At 41.3% G+C, this 20,444-nt stretch overlaps 1 protein-coding gene across 7 annotated transcripts in view; it reads left to right on the top strand.

The window, feature by feature from the left end:
- Window positions 1-20,444, top strand: part of NFX1 (nuclear transcription factor, X-box binding 1) — a 74,437-nt gene that overhangs the window by 17,900 nt on the left and 36,093 nt on the right. For all 7 annotated transcript variants that reach the window (XM_047754661.1, XM_047754663.1, XM_047754662.1 and 4 more), the window contains exons 4-9: window positions 2,127-2,204; window positions 7,575-7,680; window positions 9,649-9,720; window positions 11,822-11,961; window positions 15,794-15,893; window positions 15,977-16,194. In XM_047754661.1, coding sequence (XP_047610617.1) covers window positions 2,127-2,204; window positions 7,575-7,680; window positions 9,649-9,720; window positions 11,822-11,961; window positions 15,794-15,893; window positions 15,977-16,194 — 714 coding nt within the window. The remainder of the gene's footprint in view (window positions 1-2,126; window positions 2,205-7,574; window positions 7,681-9,648; window positions 9,721-11,821; window positions 11,962-15,793; window positions 15,894-15,976; window positions 16,195-20,444) is intronic.

Here is a 20,444-nt window from a genome sequence, read left to right as displayed (position 1 = left end):
CTGGATCCTTAACCCACTGAACCTCCAGAGTTAGTTCGACTGAAAATGGTAGCTTTTACCTAAGTGGCAGTTATAGAAAACAGTTTTTTTGGTGGGGGGTATTTTATTTTATTTTTTATTTTATAATAACTTATTTTTTCCATTCTAGCTGGTTTACAGTGTTCTGTCAATTTTTCTACAGTTTTTTTTTAATTGAAGTATAGTTGACTTACAGTGTCCTGTAAGTTTCAATTGTACAACATAGCGATTCACAATTTTTAAAGGTTATATTCCATTTATTGTTATTATAAAATATTGACTAGGAGTTCCCTTTGTGAGTCAGTGGTTAACCAACCAGACTAGGATCCATGAGGTTGCGGGTTTGATCCCTGGCCTTGCTCAGTGGGTTAAGGAACTGGCGTTGCCATGAGCTGTGGTGTAGGTCACAGAGGCGGTTCAGATCTTCTGTTGCGGTGGCTGTGGTGTAGGCCAGCAGCTGTAGCTCAGATTCAGCCCCTAGCCTGGGAACTTCCATATGCCTTGGGTGCAGTCCTAAAAAGCAATAAATAAATAAATAAATAAATAAATAAAATATTGACTATATTCTCTGTATTGTACTATATATCCTTATAGCTTATTCATTAGAAAACATTTCTTGTTTAGTTTGCTTCAGAAAATTTGTAAAGCAATTGGTTAATTTACCCTTAGGATGTTGAAGTTGCTTTTACTTTAACAGGTCTTCTCTATAGTATTTTGTGGGCTTTTCCCAAGTATACTAGTATTTGAATTTTTTGTTTTCTTAAAGTATGATTGATTTACAGTGTTGTGCCAATCTCTGCTGTACCGAAGTGACTCTGTTATACGTATATACACATTCTTTTTTTATGTTCTTTCCATCATGGTCTATCCCAGGAGATTGGATATACTTCCCTGTGCTGTACAGTAGGACTTCATTGCTTATCCATTCTAAATGTAATGGTTTGCATCTGCTAACCCCAAACTCTCAGTGTTTCCCACTCCCACCCCCACCCACTTGGCAACCACAAGTCTGTTCTCTGTGTCTTTGAGTCTATTTCTATTTTTTAGTTAGATTCATTTGTGCTATATTTTAGATTCCACATGTAAGTGATATCATATGATATTTGTCTTTCTCTTTCTGACTTCACTTAGTATGAGAATCTCTAGTTGCACAAAGTATACTAGTATTTATGTATAATGCAAATGTTATTAATAAAATGCTTTCTGAACTTTGGCTCTTCTAATTTAAGACATCTGGGTTTTCATGCATATACTCAAATATTTTATCCTACTGTGTTTTTTTAAACTAAGATTCAAATGTTTACTTTGATATTAAAAATAATAGAATATTCTTCCAAAAAATGAAATGTTAATTACATGAAGTGATGAAGGTGTAAACTAACACTGTGGTGGTAATCATATTGTAATATATAAATGTATCAAATCAACACAGTTATGTATCTTAAACTTATACAATGTTATATGTTAATTATATCTCAATTAAAAAAAAAAAACAGGAATTCTCTTGTAGCTCAGTGGGTTAAGGATCCGGCATTGTCACAATAGTGGCATGGGTCACTGCTATGGCCCAGGTTTCATCCCTCACCTGGGAATTTACACACTCCAGGGTCTAAAATAAATTTTTTAATTAAAAAAATTTTTTTAATAAAATGGATACCCACTTTATTTATGATATCTGAAGTCCTTATAAATATAAGCCTAAATGCAATATTTCAGCAAAGCATTCAGTATTGTGAGCCTGTTTTTTTCTTTATGGCTTCCTATAGATTTAAATTTTTAAAAATTATGTGTGCTCAGGAGTTCCCATTGTAGCTCAGTGGTTAACGAACCTGACTAGTGTCCATGAGGATGCAGGTTCAATCCCTGGCCTTGCTCAGTCGGTTAAGGATCTGGCATTGCTGTGAGCTGGGTGTAGGTCGCAGATACACCTCAGATCCTGTGTGGCTGTGGCTGTGGCGCAGGCCAGTGGCTACAGCTCCAATTCGACCGCTAGCCTGGGACCCTCCATATGCCTTGGGTATGGCCCTAAAAAGACAAAAGACAAAAAAAAAAATTACATGTGCTCTTTTAGGGGAATTACATTTATTTCCTCTCATTTTTCTTGACAGATGGCCAGAGTGGTTGGAGGTGCCCTGCATGTCAAAATGTTTCTGCACATGTTCCTAATACCTATGCTTGTTTCTGTGGTGAGTTTTTTTTTTTGCACACAGCGGAGTCTCTTCCACATTGTATCTCAGTTCCCAGCACAGGATGTATTTTGGGCATGTTTTAGAAGTTAGTAATAAGACTTCAAAGCTATAACAGTTTTCATGACATCATATGCATGTAGTCTATCACACACCTTGAGTCACAAGGCCTTTGTGCTCTTGGAAGACTGTTCTGGAGATGGGCCTTCTCATCATGACCCACCAGGACTCCTTGGTCTTAGCTTTAGATCAGAGCTGACTGGATGGCAGAGGTGGTACAGACATGGGCTTCTTCTTACCCTTAAGTGTAACAGCTTTGAAATTCCAGATTTGAGCAACATGAGTAAAGAGTGTGGTGAAGTATACTTTATTTTAATCCAAGAAATCAGTCATTGGTCTTTTACAACAAAAAGAGATTTTCTATAAATCAGCATTACAAACTCTATCCTTACGCCCTATCCCTTTATGGAATGCTTCTTCCTGTTTTTAAGTAGTTTAGTTCTTTCATGTGTTAGGAAAAAAACTTTCTGTGATCCAGATGCTCATTATCTGTTGCTAACCTATTTTCCTGCATGTATTTTTGTTTCCCCCTTTCCTTCCTATCTTGTAATGGCTAACCTTGACCATTTGGCAATTGATTTTTCAGATTTTGTTTCTTAATCATTTGTCTCCCTTCTTGGACCATTGTATTTTTATTTCTGTCCTCATTATGTCACTGAAACTGTATTTAGAAGTCATCAGTGACCCCTTCCTGACCAAATGCAATGCTAATTTATAAATTCTTAACCTTTTTGTCCTTAATGTTTTTGAGCATTCACTTTTTTTTTTTTTTTTTTTTTGCTTTTTAGGGCTGTACCTGCGGCACTTGGAGGTTCCCAGGCTAGGGGCTGAATCCGAGCTGCAGGTGCTGGCTTACACCACAGCAGCTCAGGATCTGAGCTGCATCTGCGACCTACACCACAGCTCACAGCAATACCAGATCCTCAACCAACTGAGCGAAGCTGGGGATCAAACCCACAACCTCATGGTTCCTAGTTATATTTGTCTTCACTGCACCACAATGGGAACTCCTGAGCATTCACTTCTTGAAATCCCTCTAGCTCTATTTCTTTTCTACCTGCTCTCCTTATTTTTCTAATTTTCTCATATTTCTCCTTTTCCAGTTATAACTGCCAGCTTTCACCAAGAGTCAGTCATTGATCATCAAAACTTTAACTTCTAGACTCAATCTCTTTGTGAACTCAACTATCTAAAGTGTTCTTCCCCTTTTCTTTAAATCTTCATCTCCTGTATCATTCAAGATCTGACCCCAACCATTGTCTTCCAAAAGAAGTTTCCCCCTTTTTTATCTCCTCTCTCATTTTGGCCACTTTTTTCCAGAATCTGCTGGTATTTTATGTCTTATTGCTGAAATCCGAGTCTTAGTAAACACTAAATTAGTATTAGTTGAAGGAAAGAATATTCTTGAATATACTGCTTGGAAGTCAGCTTGATAGAAAGCAAGAGATCAATTGAAAATTGGACAAATAAGACCAACACCAAGGCTTAATTACTTTATTTAAGAGGATTTTTAAACATAAAGCACCACAATGAAATTTAAAATCTTGTTAAAGCCTTCACTGATAAATTGGATATGAGACCCTAAGAAGGTAGAGGAATGTGGGGTGAAGGTCAAGATGATCTGAGAGAGGTAGAATGGTGTGGGGGTGCAAATAATGGGCTTATATTACCTGACGATTTACCCCACCCTGCTCTTCAAGGAGACCCTTGGTTTAATATACTTTATTGAGTACTTACTAATGTATCAGATACCATGATACACAGAGGGGAAATGAGACTATTCATTGACTTCCCAGAACTTAGAGTCTAAGAGTTAAGACACAATTAACTTGATGCTGTACAGAGTCTGGGGAGGTCTTTAGGGTGAGTGTGACTTTTAGCTGGATGATTAAGGGAAGTCTTCATGAAGACGGTAGAGTTGAGCTGGGCTTGAAAACTTGTATCCCAAGAAGGCTTAGAATCTGTTGGGAGAAATGAGTCATCCAGTTATAGAACTCAGGATCTATGAAGCAGAGAAGTAGGAGATGACTGGAAAGGTAGGCCTGACTTCTTTTTTTTTTTTTTTTTTTTTTGGTTTTTAGGGCCGCACCTGCGGCATATCGGCATATGGAGATTCCCAGGCTAGGGGTCAAATCAGAGTTACAGCTGGCAGCCTACACCACAGTTACAGCAACGTGGGATCCAAGCCGTGTCTGGGACCTACACCGCAGCTCATGGCAGCACCGGATCCTTAACCCACTAAGCGAGATCAGGGATCGAACCTACAACCTCATGGTTCCTAGTCGGATTTATTTCTGCTGCACCATGATAGGAACTCCAGGGCTGACTTCTTCATGTCAGGCCTAGATGTTGGGACTTCATTTGTCAAGGTGGAGGAAGCCACTGAGGCCATTGATGTGATTCTTTATGAAGATTAGTCTGGTGGCAGGCAATTAGTAGAGTACTTATGGATCTAAACATTTTGGGGATTTATAATAATCCAGATGAAGAAGAGTAAAAGTCTTTAATGGGTTTTTGTTTGTTTTTTGTTTTTTTTGTTTGTTTTTTGTTTTTTTTTTTTGGTCTTTTTGTTATTTCTTGGGCCACTCCCGCGGCATATGGAGGTTCCCAGGCTAGGGGTCCAATCGGAGCTGTAGCCACCGGCCTACACCAGAGCCACAGCAACTCGGGATCCGAGCCGCGTCTGTAACCTACACCACAGCTCACGGCAACGCCGGATCGTTAACCCACTGAGCAAGGGCAGGGACCGAACCTGCAACCTCATGGTTCCTAGTCAGATTCTTTAACCACTGTGCCACGACGGGAACTCCTCTAATGGGTTTTAAAGTTGGACAGAAAGGAGGGGATTAGGTAAAATTTCAAAGGTAAATAGGAATTAATAGTGAGAAAGGAACCCAAATGTAGCTCCAGTTTTATGCTTTTAGAAATGGTGGTAGCAAGAACAGAAGAGGGCAGGTCAAGGGAGCCAGGTTTGATGGTGACAGTGAGTTCAGTTTAGAAATGTTGAGTTGGAGGAGTAAGACATCCAGTGAGAGATGTTCTGCAGGGAGTTAGGAATATGTAAAGAAAGATCAGGGGGAGTTCCCATCGTGGCACAGCGGAAACAAATCCAACTAGGAACCATGAGGTTGCGGGTTTGATCCCTGGCCTTGCTCAGTGGGGTAAGGATCCGGCATTGCCATAAGCTGTGCTGTGGGTTGCAGACTCAGCTTGAACCCCACATTGCTGTGACTGTGGTGTAGGCTGGCAGCTACAGCTCCAATTTGACCCACTAGCCTGGGGACCTCCGTGTGCCATGGGTGTGGCCCTAAAAAGCAAAAAAAAAAAAAAGAAGAAAGAAAGATCAGGATTTAAGAGATGATAGACTCAGTTGAGAGCAATAGATAAGATACCAGTAGGGAGTTCTCTATCTTAGTAGGTTAAGAATTGGTGTCACTGCAGCGGTTCAGGTCACTGCTGTGGCACAGGTTTGATCCCTGGCCCGAAAACTTCCACATGCTGCAGGTGCAACCAAAAAAAAAAGATCCTAATAGATGAAAGGGTAATGAGTCAAAAGGGATCTTATGCAGAACCCTGGAAGATGAAGGGAAAAAAAACATCATTTACAGTTGGGGAAAGGAGGTGAAAGCATTGAAAGGTGGTGGGAGAAAACCAGAGCACCGTATTGGAGCAAGAAAACACAGAGGCAGAGAAGCTTTTCTAATAGTCTAGAGATGAGGTTCTGGCCAGTAGAGAGGCGGGAGCAGGACAGGAGTAGAGGGGAGGGGAGGTGTGAGATACACAATGGAAGAAAATTGGCAAGATTAAATACTTTTTGTTTTGTTTTGTTTTTGTCTTTTGTCGTTTTAGGGCCACACCCACGGCATATGGAGGTTCTGAGGCTGGGAGTCGAATCGGAGCTACAGCTGCCAGCCTACACTATAGCCACAGCAACGTGGGATCCAGGCCACATCTGTGACCTACACCACAGCTCACGGCAACACCAGATCCTTAACCCACTGAGCAAGGCCAGGAATCGAACCTGCAACCTCATGGTTACTAATTGGGTTCGTTAACCACTGAGCCATGATGGGAACTCCAGATTAAATAGAATATAGAAAGAAAAAGGAGGATGACCAGTCTTTCAGCTTGTGTGGCTCTGACAGTGATGATGTCACTAACAGAAATAGGGAACCCTGAAGAAGGCATTGTTTAAGAGGGAAGATATAAATTGACATAGATATAGGCAATTTGAGGCGACCGAAATCACAATCACAGATGTTGATCAGATGGTCGAACATGAAGGACTGGAACTGAGGATTCAGGGAAATACAGAAAATGTCGATTTGAGGCTCATTGGCATTTAGGTGTGTTGCACCTTGCAGCGTGGGTAAGATTTCTGAAAGAGGCAGGCAAGAGAGAAAAAGCAGAGGCCAAGGACTGGGAACAGGCTTCATTTAGGGTGTAAATTGTCCAAGTGAGGAAGAATTCCTCAAGGGCAAGGAGGAGTCCTATGCTTTGGTTTTGCTCTTCCTGCCCATGCACTAAGTTCATTAGAAAGGCTTACTAAAGATTTGTGGAGTGGTTTTGAATAATTATAAAATTAAATCCCTTTTATGCCTACACTATAGCTTTTGATTTCCCACTATGTGGGGGAACTTACGTTTTTTCCATCTCTTACTGCCTGTTCCCCCGTTGCTCTCTTCCCATATTCCCTCTTTCTGATCCTTATAGTAGCTATTCCCATATTAATACAAAGACCCATTTACAGAAGGCTTATCACGTAGGTTTTTTTTTAAATCTTAGATGAAATGTGCCCATCAGGAGTTCCCATCGTGGCACAGCAGAAACGAATCTGACTAGGAACCATGAGGGTGTGGGTTTGATCCCTGGCCTTGCTCAGTGGGTTAGGAATCTGGCATTGCTGTGAGCTGTGATGTAGATTGCAGACGTGGCTTGGATCCCGCATTGCTGTGGCTCTGGCGTAGGCCTGGGAACCTCCATATGTCGAGAGTCTGGCCCTAAAAAGACAAAACAATAACAACCCAAAAAGTCCATCATCAGTCGAAGTGGCACTTTTATAACTAAAAAAGACTTTTTAATTTGTCTTTTCCATGTAATATAGAATTGGTCATATTCAGCAAAGCTTTTGATGAGTATAGCATTACATTCAACTTTTTATTTTAGGATGTGGATAATGTGTTTATTGAACTAATGAAAACCACCCTGATGTTTCATGCTATCTGGCTGTATGGTGTTATTTCGTTAAAGTCATTTCATGCAGTTGACATTTATACCATTGATTCTTTTCTCTGATCTGATGTGTTTTAGGCAAGGTAAAGAACCCTGAATGGAGCAGAAATGAAATTCCTCATAGTTGTGGTGAGGTCTGTAGAAAGAAACAGCCTGGCCAGGACTGCCCACATTCCTGTAACCTGTAAGTTGGAACACTAGATCCCTGGGGGTTCCTGGTAAATACACTTTACTTTGGCTCCAAGTACACCTGTCTGGTTAGCATGTAACAGGACTGGGTGAAGGACAGTATGATATTATTTACTGAGAAATTGCTTTGTGCCAAATACTCTGCCAGAGTTGACTCACTGAATCCTTACAACATCCTATTGGTGTGTAAATATTTATCATCTCCATTTTACAGATGAGGGGAGCAATGGCATGATCATAATTAGTTGATCAGTTACAAATAAATTTCCACAGGCTTTGACTTCAGACAAGGGTTTAGTTCCTGGATTTGTTACTTAACAGTTATTTGCTGTTGGACAAAGTACTTCTCTGAGCCTCAGTCTCTGGACTGTAAGATAATAATGAAATGATCAGAGTAGAATTCTATGAATATTAAATTAACACACTTAAGAGCCTTGGTATAGAGCCTGGCACATGGTAATTGGTCAAAAAATGGTAACATTTGCCTTTGTTACCCAAATCTAAGAGTAAAACAGACATCAGAGTGTTATACTTGCTTCTCATGCTATCTGGCTTATACTATGTGGAGCAGGGATTGGGCTAGAGGTCTTGTAACCAAGACTTGGGGGCAGTGCTGGGGAATACCAGTGTGGAGAGAGGCTGTTCAGACTGAATAAAACAGCACAGTCTGCCATCTGCTGGGCAGTCAGACCCTCTTCTTCTGTTGACTGCTTGCATAGGTCAGAACCCAGGGGCTCATCTATTGAAACTTTTCCTTCCCTTAGCTGGCATTTTAAGTAAATTCAGTAATAAGAAATTAACCCTCTGCATGAATAATCTTTCCAAAGCCTTCAGCAGAATTGGGCCCCTGCTATGACTGCCAGAGAACATCAAGTGTGATGCAGATCAGGTGGTCAGTCACTTAGGGTACATTTTAAAAACCAGTGCCTAGGCTCTTCCTCAGAGCAGCTGAATCAGAATCTTCTGGGGGTGGGTCTGAGCACTTGTAGTTTTGAAAGTTTTCCAGGTAATTCTAATGTGTAGCCATCTTCGAGAACCACTGCTGTAAAAGGTTGTGAGAATCTGGAATGACGTCCAGGCCTCAGGACTATTTGATGTAGCCTGGAATCATCCACATCAGACCAGCAGTTTATCTGTCAGTCTAAAGTTACTTAAATGTGTAGCCGTGAAAATGGTTCACCTAAAAGGGTTGAGTTATATCATATGAAACATAACTATTGAATAATGATACTCATCTTTAAAGAAACATGCTTAAACTTATGTCCCCTGTGGGTTCCGTCAGAATGGGTCACCTCAGAAGACTGGGCACATGTTCCTGGATTGTTTTTAGATCTTAAAGCTTGTTTAAGAATTATTATAACTGATTTAGGAGTCACGTAAAAAATGCAGCCAGGCCACCTTATAGGCACACCTAGTTTTTATAGCAAATTCTGTTGCCCACTTGATTAATTACACTTGGCTCTGATTGACCTTTTTTTTGTTGTTCTTTTCAGGGCCCCACCTGAGGTATGTAGAAATTTCCAGGCGAGGGGTCGCATTAGAGCTGCAGCTGCCAGCCTGTGCCACATCCACAACACCAGATCTGAGCCATGTCTGTGACCTACACCCCAGCTCATGGTAGTGCCAAATCCTTAACCCACTGAACAAGGGGGTTTCAAGGATCGAACCTGCATCTTCATGGATACTAGTCAGGTTCTTAACCTGCTGAGCCACAAGAGGAACTGCCAACTTGGGCTTTACTTTCTGGTTAAATATTCTAAGATGGTAACAACTATTGATTCTTTCTATGTAAAAACATTTTTGGTATCTTTGTTTAAATAGTTTAGTCAACTTTAGATGAATACTAAAACATTTCACAGTAAGTTTATTTGTTGCCATATTCACAATGGGACCTGGTTGGGGCAGCTTTGTTCAGGTTTGGATACATAGGTATGGTTTATTAATGGAAGCCTTTCTTTTTCAGTCTGTGCCATCCTGGACCTTGCCCACCCTGTCCTGCCTTTATGACTAAGACGTGTGAATGTGGACGGACCAGGTAAAGTTAGAATTGTACTCCAAAGATAACTTCGCTTTCCACATTGATGGTTTATGTATGAATGTCGGAAATAAAAGACTAGTGGGTAGGTGCAAATAGTATTTATTTATTATCATTAATAAATGGTAGGTGTAAATAGTACTTTTCTGTAGGTAGTAATTTTCTATGCTGCATTAATCCTATTTTACAACCTTATAAGTAGTTAAAAAGTTATATCATAGTGAGATGACCCATTTCAGGTGAAATGCCAAGGTGACAGGGTGAATGAACCAGGAATTGAACCCAGGCCTACTAAGGTCCAGGAGGCAGGGACCATTTTTCTGTGCCTAGTAGTATCTGGTGTCTGGGATGTTTTCAGTGACTATTGTTGAAGGAAAGAAGATCTGGCCCCAGTGCTCATCATCCCCTCTTCATTACAGTGCAAGTTCTACTTTATCAGTGCAAGGATCACCAGTGGCTGCGGAGTCCCTCTGAGGCCCGGTTAAGACCATAGAATGATATCTGAACCACAAGACAAGAAGGGAATTTCAGCATGGATTTTCAGTGATACCCATTTTTAAAATGTTAACTGAACTTACAAGGGTAGCAGTGTGGCCTGAGGATCACATGGAGGGGTTCTGGGTTAGAAAGACCAGGTCAGATTTGGGCTCTGCCATTAACTAGTCACTGACCTGAGCCAGTTATTTGCTCTTACTAAACCTGTTTTTCTTATCATAAGGTAGAAATAACAGGGAGTTCCCATCATGGCTCAGGGGAAACGAATCCAGCTAGGAACCATGAGGTTGCCAGTTGGATCCCTGGCCTCGCTCAGTGAGTTAAGGATCTGGTGTTGCCATGAGCTGTGATATAGGTCGCAGATGCAGCTCAGATCCCGAGTTGCTGTGGCTGTAGCGTAGGCCAGCAGCTGTAGCTCCGATTCAACCCGTGGCCTGGGAACCTCCATATGCCTCAGGTGCAGCCCTAAAAAAAAAAGGCAAAAAACAAAAAGGTAGAAATAATAGTGTCTTCCTCAAGGGGTTGATATCAGCTGTGATACTGAACACTGGAAACTGATCATCTTTGTATATAACAGTGACTTTTTTGTGTGTCTTTTGTCTTTTGTTGTTGTTGTTGTTGCTATTTCTTGGGCCGCTCCCGCGGCATATGGAGGTTCCCAGGCTAGGGGTCGAATCGGAGCTGTAGCCACCGGCCTACGCCAGAGCCACAGCAACGCGGGATCCGAGCCGCATCTGCAACCTACACCACAGCTCACGGCAAGGCCGTGGGATCGTTAACCCACTGAGCAAGGGCAGGGACCGTACCCACAACCTCATGGTTCCTAGTCGGATTTGCTAAGCACTGCGCCACGACGGGAACTCCATAACAGTGACTTTTTAAAAACAAAATATGTGGTTGAAGTGGGAATAGGGGATAGAATCAAACTTTTTTTGTGGGTGAGTAGACTCCCAAGCTCTAAACCATCACCCTGGAAAAAAACTTAAAGACAGTTGTCTAACAGCATTGGCCTCATGTCCTTCTCTAGCTGATAAGTCAGCAAAATCAGGAAGTTTATTAGAACAAAGCTAGAATGATATCCCCATCTGGAATCAAAGTCACATGCAGTATGTTCTTAAGCATTATAACTATTATAATACTGTAAGTATTAAGTAAAATGCCAGAGTGCCAGGTCAAGGGAGAATGCCATTGTGCTTTCATTCCAAGAATGTTCATTATAACTGTACCTCCCAACCTCCCTCCCTGCATCTGTAATATACTGTGAGAGCTCTAGGCTTTTCCCCCTCCTTCATGCTGCTTCATCTCGGAGAAGAAATCACATGTGACAAATACTTACAAATAGTCCTCAATTCCTCACTGGTCCGAAAACAAGGGTGAGAGAAAGGCAATATGGGACATAAGGAAAGCAAAGGGGAGAGGGGAGAAGAAAGAGTGGAGAAGGAAAGAGTAACAGAGGAAATGATTGGAGGAGGGAAATGTAGAAAAGGTAGGGAAAATGGGGCCAAGAGAAAGGTTTAGTAGTTTGGGGGAAAGGTTAGTTTGGCTGTCAAATAGGAACTCAGTGTCCAACAGTAGATGAATGCTGTCTTTACATCTATTTTTACAGGCACACAGTTCGCTGTGGTCAGGCTATCTCAATCCACTGTTCTAACCCTTGTGAGAATATTTTGAATTGTGGTCAGCACCACTGTGCTGAGCTGTGCCATGGCGGTCAGTGCCAGCCTTGTCGGATCATATTGAACCAGGGTAAGTGGGAAATACACCAGCCAGCATTACTTGGGTGCTTTTCTGGAACCTCATTTTTATGGTTGTCTTGATAACGTGGATTTGTCTCAAACCAGTAGTCATAAAGACTCTGTCAGGTCTGGTACCTTGCTCGGGTAGGGAGAACAGGAAATACATAATGATTAGGTGGTTTTCATTATTTTAATAATACCAGTATACATCATTGTCCTATAGAATTTTGAACAGTAAATTTTTTAATGCTTTTTATTTATTTATTTATTTTTGTCTTTTTAGGGCCTCATTGCAGCATATGGAAGTTCCTAGGCTAGGAGTCAAAACAGAGCTGCAGCTGCGAGCTTATGCCACAGCCACAGCAATGTGAGATCCAAGCTGAGTCTGACCTACAACACAGCTCACAGCAACGCCAGATCCTTAACCCATTGAGCAAGGCCAGGGCTCAAACCCACATCCTCATGGATACTAGTCGTGTTTGCTACTGCCGAGCCACAATGGTAGCTCCTAAATGCTTTTTAAAAGTAACTACTTAGTACAGCAGAAATTGGCACAACATTGTAAATCAACTATACTCTAATTAAATTTTTTTTAAAAAAGGATAGAAAAAAATAAATAAATAAAGGTAACTACTTGGGAAATTTCTTTGGCTATGTCCACAGAATGTGGAAGCACTGGGACCAGGGAATGAACTCTCACCACAGTAGTGACCTGAGCCGCTGCAATGACAATGTTGGATCCTTAATCCACTGTGCCACAAGGGAACTCCAGGAAATTTTTTTTAAAGTAACTGCTTGAGGAGTTCCCGTCGTGGCGCAGTGGTTAACGAATCCGACTAGGAACCATGAGGTTGCAGGTTTGATCCCCGCCCTTGCTCAGTGGGTTAAGGATCCGGCGTTGCCGTGAGCTGTGGTGTAGGTCACAGACGTGGCTCAGATCCCATGTTGCTATGGCTCTGGCGTAGGCCAGTAGCTACACCTACAATTCGACCCCTAGCCTGGGAACCTCCATATGCCACAGGAGCGGCCCAAGAAATGGCAAAAAGACAAAAATAAATAAATAAATAAAGTAACTGCTTGAAACGGACCCAGAAAGGCCAAAGTAATCTTGAAAAAGGACGAAGATGAAAGACCTAATTTTAAGTTTTACAAAGTTAAAGTAATTGTGACATTGCAGTTATTGGTGTAAAGGTAGACTAGTAAATCTATGGAAGACAACAGAGTTCAGAAATAGACATATGTATATACAGTCACTTGATTTCCAACCAAAACATTAAGTTAATTCAGTGGGGAAAAGAGTCTTACAAATGGTCCTGGAACATTACTCATGTATGTATGTCAGAAAAAATGACCCTCAACCTTTGTCTCACTCTTTACACAAAAATTAAATCTGTATGGATCATGGACTTCCAAATGGAGCTGTGGATCGAAGATCCATTGTTATCTCTGAGGCAGCATGAGTTCAATACCTGCCCTGGTACAGTGCGTTAAGGACCTGGCATTGCCGCAGCTGTAGCATAGGTTGGAGATAGAGCTCAGATTTGCTCCCTGGCACAGAAGCTTACATATGCCACAGGTGCGGCCAGAAAAAAAAAAAAAGTTGGGGGGTAGTTGTTGCAGCTCAGTGGGTTAAGAACCCAACATGTCCCTTAGGATATGGGTTCAATCCCTGGCATTGCTCAATGTGTTAAGGATCTGGCGTTACCACAAGCTTCAGTGTAGGTCACAGATGCAGCTTGGATCTGCTGTGGCTGTGGCATAGGCCTGCATCTGCAGCTTTGATTTGACCCCTAGCCTGGGGACTTCCATATGCCCCAGATGCAGCTGAAAAAGAAAAATATATATAAAACCCAAAAACATAGTTACCAGAAGAAATTATAAGAGGATATTTTCATGAGTTTGGGATTAGTCAACAATTTCATAGAGCAACAAAAGTACTAACTATGAAAAAAAGAATTGATAAATTAAACTTTATCAAATTAAGAAATTTCTGTTCAACAAAAGACAACATTAAGAAAATGAATAGAGGAGTTCCCTGGTGGCCTAGTGGTGAAGGATCCAGCATTGTCATTATTGTGTCTCAGGTCACTGCTGTGGCGTGGGTTCGATCCCTGGCCCAGGAAGTACATGTCACAAGCATGGCCAAAAAAATAAAAGAAAATGAGTAGTTAAAATCAGATTGTATTCAGAATATTGTTATCCCTTTTTGGCCACCCAATATGGAGTTCCTGGGCCAGGGATCAGATCCAGGCTTCATTTGGAATCTTTACCACAGCTGTGGCAGCATTGGATCCTTTAACACACAGTGCTGGTCCAGGGATTGAACCTGCCTCCTGGCAATGCAGGGATGCTGCCTATACCATTGTACCACATTGGGAGCTCCACGTATCCAGAATATTTAAAGTCTCCTATAAATCAACAAAAAATGATGAACAAGTCACACAATGAACAAAAGACTTGAATAGGTACTTCACAAAAGAAAATATATAAATGGCCAATATACACATGAAAGGTGCTTAACACCTTTAAACACTAGGAAAATGTACATTAAAACCACAATAAGGAGTTCCCGTCGTGGCGCAGTGGTTAACGAATCCGACTAGGAACTATGAGGTTGCGGGTTCGGTCCCTGCCCTTGCTCAGTGGGTTAAGGATCCAGCGTTGCTGTGAGCTGTGGTGTAGGTTGCAGATGCGGCTCGGATCCCGAGTTGCTGTGGCTCTGGCGTAGGCCAGTGGCTACAGCTCCGATTAGACCCCTAGCCTGGGAACCTCCATATGCCACGGGAGCGGCCCAAAGAAATAGCAAAAAGACAAAAAATAAATAAATAAATAAATAAAAATAAACTAAAAAAAAAAACCACAATAAGAGTAGAAAAGTATAACCACTTTTTTTATAATATGTATAGTTTTATTTTTATTATTTTTTTTTATGGCCATACACATGGCATATGGAAGTTCCTGGGCCAGAGATTGAATCTGAGCTGTAGCTGCAGCAACACTGGATCCTTTAACACACTGCACCAGGCTGAGGAGCGAACCTGTACCTCCATAGAGACCTGAGCCGCTGCAGTCAAATTCTTATCCCACTGCACCACAGCTGGAACTCTGAAAGTAGAACCTTTTTAGAAAACAGTCTAGCAGTTGTCTTCTAAAGATTAAACATAGAATTACCATGTGACCCAGCAATTCCACTCCTAGGCGTGTACCCAAGTGAAATGAAAATATATGTCCATACAAAACCTGTAAATGAATGTTCATAGCAGCATTGTTCATAATAGTCAAAATGTTGAAACGATATAAATGCCTACAAGCTGATGAGTGAATAAATAGAACATGGTATATTCCTAAATTGGAATATTATTCAGAGACTTTTTCCAGGCATTTTATGTGAACCCCAAAATATGAAGTATTAAGTCTATGCTGCTTGGTTGAAGTGAGGATGGGATCCAGTCATCAACTCCTCCATAACGAGTTTAGCTTCCATCTCCTGCAGCATCTCCACAGGGCCCCAGGGAGCCTCATGATCCATGGTTTTCAGCCATGGCCTTATGGACCAGAGAATAGTCTCTTACTTTAGAGGATTATTTCACTTTCATGCTCATGTTGGAGCATGCATGGAGGGGCACCCTGAGATATATGGACCAACAAGTCCTTTTTAATTTTTTTCCTATGATGAAACTCTTAGGAGGGTCTTAGAACTGATGTATGAGCCATGTTTATTTCTATATCAGGTCTGATCAACACTAATGAATAGTATTTTGTGCTTTCTTATATATTGTTTAAAATATTTTAAGCACCTGAACAGATTACTAATGTTTTGTTTTTGAAATTATGTCCTCTAGTATGCTACTGTGGCAGCACCTCCCGAGACGTGTTATGTGGAACAGACGTAGGAAAGTCTGATGGATTTGGGGACTTTGGCTGTTTAAAGATATGTAGCAAGTAAGGTTTTATGTTTTTCTCGGTTAGAATAGAGCTCTATTTTATGCAACAATTATGTAGTAGTCTTTTGTTTTTCTTAACAGGGATTTGAAATGTGGGAACCATACGTGTTCTCAAGTGTGCCACCCTCAGCCCTGCCAGCCCTGCCCACGGCTCCCCCAGCTGGTGCGCTGCTGCCCTTGTGGGCAAACTCCTCTCAGCCAATTGCTAGAACTTGGCAGTAGCGGTCGGAAAACATGCATGGATCCTGTCCCTTCATGTGGAAAAGTGTGCGGCAAGCCTCTCCCTTGTGGTTCCTTAGGTAACTAGTAGGCATAAAGTTGTCTTTAAAAATATGAAAGTAAATATTTAGCAGCAATGACTACTTAAGCAAAATAGTATATAAGTCCAGTTGTAATATCAGAGGTTTTTCTAAATACTGTGATCAGGTTTGTGTGGACACTTTTTCTTTCCCCCTTAAAATATACTTGTGAAGAAAGTTCTGTGTGGCACAGCAGGTTAAGGATCCAGCGTTGCTGCAGCTCTGGTGCAGAGCTTAATCCCTGGCCCTGGGAACTTCCACATGCTATGGTTGCAGCAAAAAAAAAAAACAATCAAAAAACCTTGTGAAAACTCAAATTTTCCCAAATGTTTTCTTACTTTCTGAAAAAATTTGACCATCTCTCTTTCTAATTTGAGTATTTTACTGCCAAGTCAAGAAAGTTTTGGTTAGATACTATTTTGGGGAGTTGGGTAGTTATGATTTCTCTTGTAGTAAGTAGCGTATACTAGTATCAATACCAGATATCCTATTATTTAGAGTTCAGCAGGTGTTTAAAGGCATTTTCGTATAATAGAAACATCTTTTTGTTGCTGTTGTTGATTTGCACCTGTAGCATATGGAAGTTTGCAGGCTAGGGGTCCAGTTGGAGCTGCAGCTGCCAGCCACAGCCACAGCACTGCCAGATCCTTAACCCATTGAGCAAGGCCAGGGATCGAACCCACGTCCTCATGGATACTAGTTGGGTTCTTTACCACTGAGCCACTATGGGAACTCCAGAAATACCTTAAAATAACTGGGTGAGATCTTTAAGAACTGAACTTTTAGGTACAAATTAAACTTCAGGAGTTCCCATGGTGGCTCAGCAGAAACAAATCTGACTAGCATCCATGAGGACGAAGGTTCGATCCCTGGCCTCGCTCAGTCGGTTAAGGATCTGGCGTTGCAATGAGCTGTGGTAAGGTCGCAGACGTGGCTCGAATCTGGCATTGCTGTGGCTGTGGTGCAGGCAGGCAGCCACAGCTCCAATTCAACCCCTAGCCTAGGAACCTCTATATGCCACGAGTGCAGCCCTAAAAAGACAAAAATAAATAAATAAAATAAACTTTAGCCGTTTGAACCACTCAAGAAAGGTCCTTCTCTACAGCTAAGTTTCCCGTCTAGCTGAGGATAACACCTCTTGAACATCATTTTGGAGGGATGTTTTTCTAAAATTTATATTCCCTTCTTCCTGTAAACAGAGGTTACTGAAGATTATTTCTTTCCCCTTATTTGACCCAGAATTATGATTTCTCTGAACCTCAGTTATTATACTGAATACAGTGCTTCCCTCTGTCTTGCTGATGTTTTTCAGACAATTTCCCCACAATAATGTGCAGTTTGAATTGTTTTATTTATTTGTTAAAGTTTGGGGTTTTTTTTTTTCTTGTGAATATTTTCAGTATGCCTGTGTGCCTACCTTTGTAGTGACTCTTCCATTCTTCTGACTTAGAGCTTCTGATTACTTGGATATATAAACCAGAAAAAGTTCACTGGTATTAGCTATAAAGTAACAGTCTGAGTTTCTGACTGAAAATTTCTGAGGCAGTCCTTGGGAAATGTAAGTGTACAGTTTTGCAGTGGTGTGGCAGTTTCTCTCCTGAATGAGGGTTCAAAGGCTGTGTGTTTAGAAAAAATGAAAGTGGGTAACTGAGTCTGAATAAGAGAGGTATTCCTATAACTAACCATGGTAAAGATAGACTCTTTAGGTTTGGTTTCCATTTTTCCAAGAAGAGATTTCACATTTCTTCCAAGTACCAGTAGAAGTACCCTACCTAATTCCTTTTCTCAGTCTGACTTTGAAATTATATAAAGAAGAGAAATGCCCTCTTCTCATATTTTAATACATGTTTTAATTGCATCCGGAAAACCAGTTGTCTATTGCTTCTCTGTCTACTGTGAAAATGTATCTTTAGATAAGCCCTATGAAATAGAAGTCAAATGACTTCTAAACCAAGAAGCATAGTAAAGGTCTTCCCTTCTCAGAAAGCACATAGGTCAGTTTTGTAAGAATTTCATATATAATGACCAGAAATCCTACCTGGGGCTAAGATAGCTTGTTGGCAATGAAAGAAAGAGGAAATATGAAATGGGTAATGCAACAGACTTGAGCAAGAGAAGGACATTAGCTGTTAGTATGAACAGACCTGCGGTTGGGACAAGACCAGCTCAAGGGATTCAAGAGTAACTGCTATACTTCAGCAGAGTTTAAATCATGGAAAACCCTTAAGGAACTAGGGTGAATTGGATTGAGAAACTCAAAGACAAGCCCATGGGTTGTGGTAACAATGGCTCTCATGTTTTTTTAGATCTGATTTATCTGTAGAGAGCTTGTTTAGGTCTTTTATTATCTCACCCAATAGGAAATTTCCAACTTCAACATATATAGCCTTAGCACAAAAGACTTGGTAGAGTTCTGCTTTCGGGATGGTAGCATGAGGAGCTACACGGACCTACTCTCCAGCAAAGCAAGCAAAGCTGGGGAAGACTATAAAAAAGCAACCATTTAAAGTCTCTGGAAATTGTCCTACGGGCATACATCAAATGAAGATATTTTTATTGAAGAAAATCTACTAAAACTGAGTAAGAACAGCAAGAGTCTGTGTTATTTGAGTCATAGCCTGCTTCCTCCCTTCCCACCCCTCCCAGCGTACCTCAACAAAAGCTCTACTCAGGGTGGGTGTGACCAAGAAATTGGGGCTTCCTCTACCCTCAGCTCCCAGTCAGGGATTCCTTTCTGAGAGAAGTGGACCACCAGCATTTCTTATCCTCTCCAACTCCAAGTTGAAGAGGCTAAATTTCTGGTAAGTGCTGCTGACAGTTTGGGGGCTCCCTCCCTCCACACAGCCCACTCATAGGTTGGGGGCTGTACTGCAGTCACAATAGGCAGAAGTGCTGGGGCTGCATTTACCCTCACCCCAGCTCACTTACAGGGCAGAAGTTTCACAATGAGAAGCAAGCCAAGAAAACTAGAGGCTGCTATCCCACCCAGCACCCAGAGCAGTGACTCAATGACTTTTTCCAGGGAGAGAGGCAGTCCATAAGGAAGGAGAGCTCCAAAATATTCCCCAAAGGAACTGACTTTAATTTGAAAAAGTATGGGGAAGTTCAGGCCTGAGGGCCCTATAGAAAACAATAGTTCCTCTTAATTAAGAGCAACAAGCTGAGAGTTCTCGTTGTGGCTCAGCAGTAATGAACCTGACTGGTATCCATGAGGATGTGTGTTCAATCCCTGGCCTGGCTCAGTGGATTAAGGATCTCGCATTGCTGTAGCTGTGGTGTAGCCAGTGGCTACATCTTCAGTTTGACCCCTAGTCTAAGAACTTCCATATGCTGTTGCTGCAGCCCTAAAAAGACAAAAAAAATTTCTTTTAATTAAAAAAAAAATTGCTGATGACTTTATACTGTTATAGAAACAAACTTCACTAAAATTGCCTCTCCAAGTCACAAAACAAGTAAACAAGCAGACAGCAACAAAAAAACAAGCCGTGGAGGAGTACCCACTGTGGCACAGTGGGCCAAGAACCCAACTGCAGCAGATTGGGTCACTGCAGAGGCACAGGTTTGATCCCTGGCTTGGGGCAGTGGGTTAAGGACCCAGCATTGCCAAGAGTGTGGCTCAGATTCAGTCCCTGGCCTGGAAACTTCCATATACCATAGGTGCAGCCATTTTAAAAAGCTATGGAAAGAGGAAACTGTGTCCAGAGTTGCTATAAACAGTATATTACCAAAAAATGTTTAGTTTCCACCAAAAAATTGCACAGTATGCAAAGAGGGAGAAAACACAGGTAACAAAAACTTTGTTTCCTATTTCAGTTTTCTGTGAGAGAGACCAATTCAAATTTAACAAAGACTTCAAGGTAGCCATTATGAATATGTTCAGAGAACTAAAGGAGACTATGCTTGAAGAGATGAAGTTATAAAGGCAGTATTTCATCAAGTAGAGGATGTCACTGAAGAGAGAAATTATAAAAACCATATGGAAAATTTGGAGTTGAAAAGTCCAATAATTAAAATTAGGAGGACTCAACAGTAGGTTTGAGCTGGCAAAGAAAAGATCAATAAATGTGAAGATAGATCTATAGAGATTATATACTCCAAAGAACAAAGAGAGAATGAAATGAAGAAAAATGAACAGTGCCTCAGAGAAATGTGGGGACACCTTTAGGCACACAAATGTGTGTGTAGCAGAACACCAGGAGAGGAGAAAAGAGCAGACACATATTCAAAAAAATAATGGTGGAAAACTTTTC

The sequence above is a fragment of the Phacochoerus africanus genome, chromosome 12 (genome assembly GCF_016906955.1).
Source record: "Phacochoerus africanus isolate WHEZ1 chromosome 12, ROS_Pafr_v1, whole genome shotgun sequence".
NCBI lineage: Eukaryota > Metazoa > Chordata > Mammalia > Artiodactyla > Suidae > Phacochoerus > Phacochoerus africanus.
This window is presented reverse-complemented; position numbering and strand designations above follow the sequence as displayed.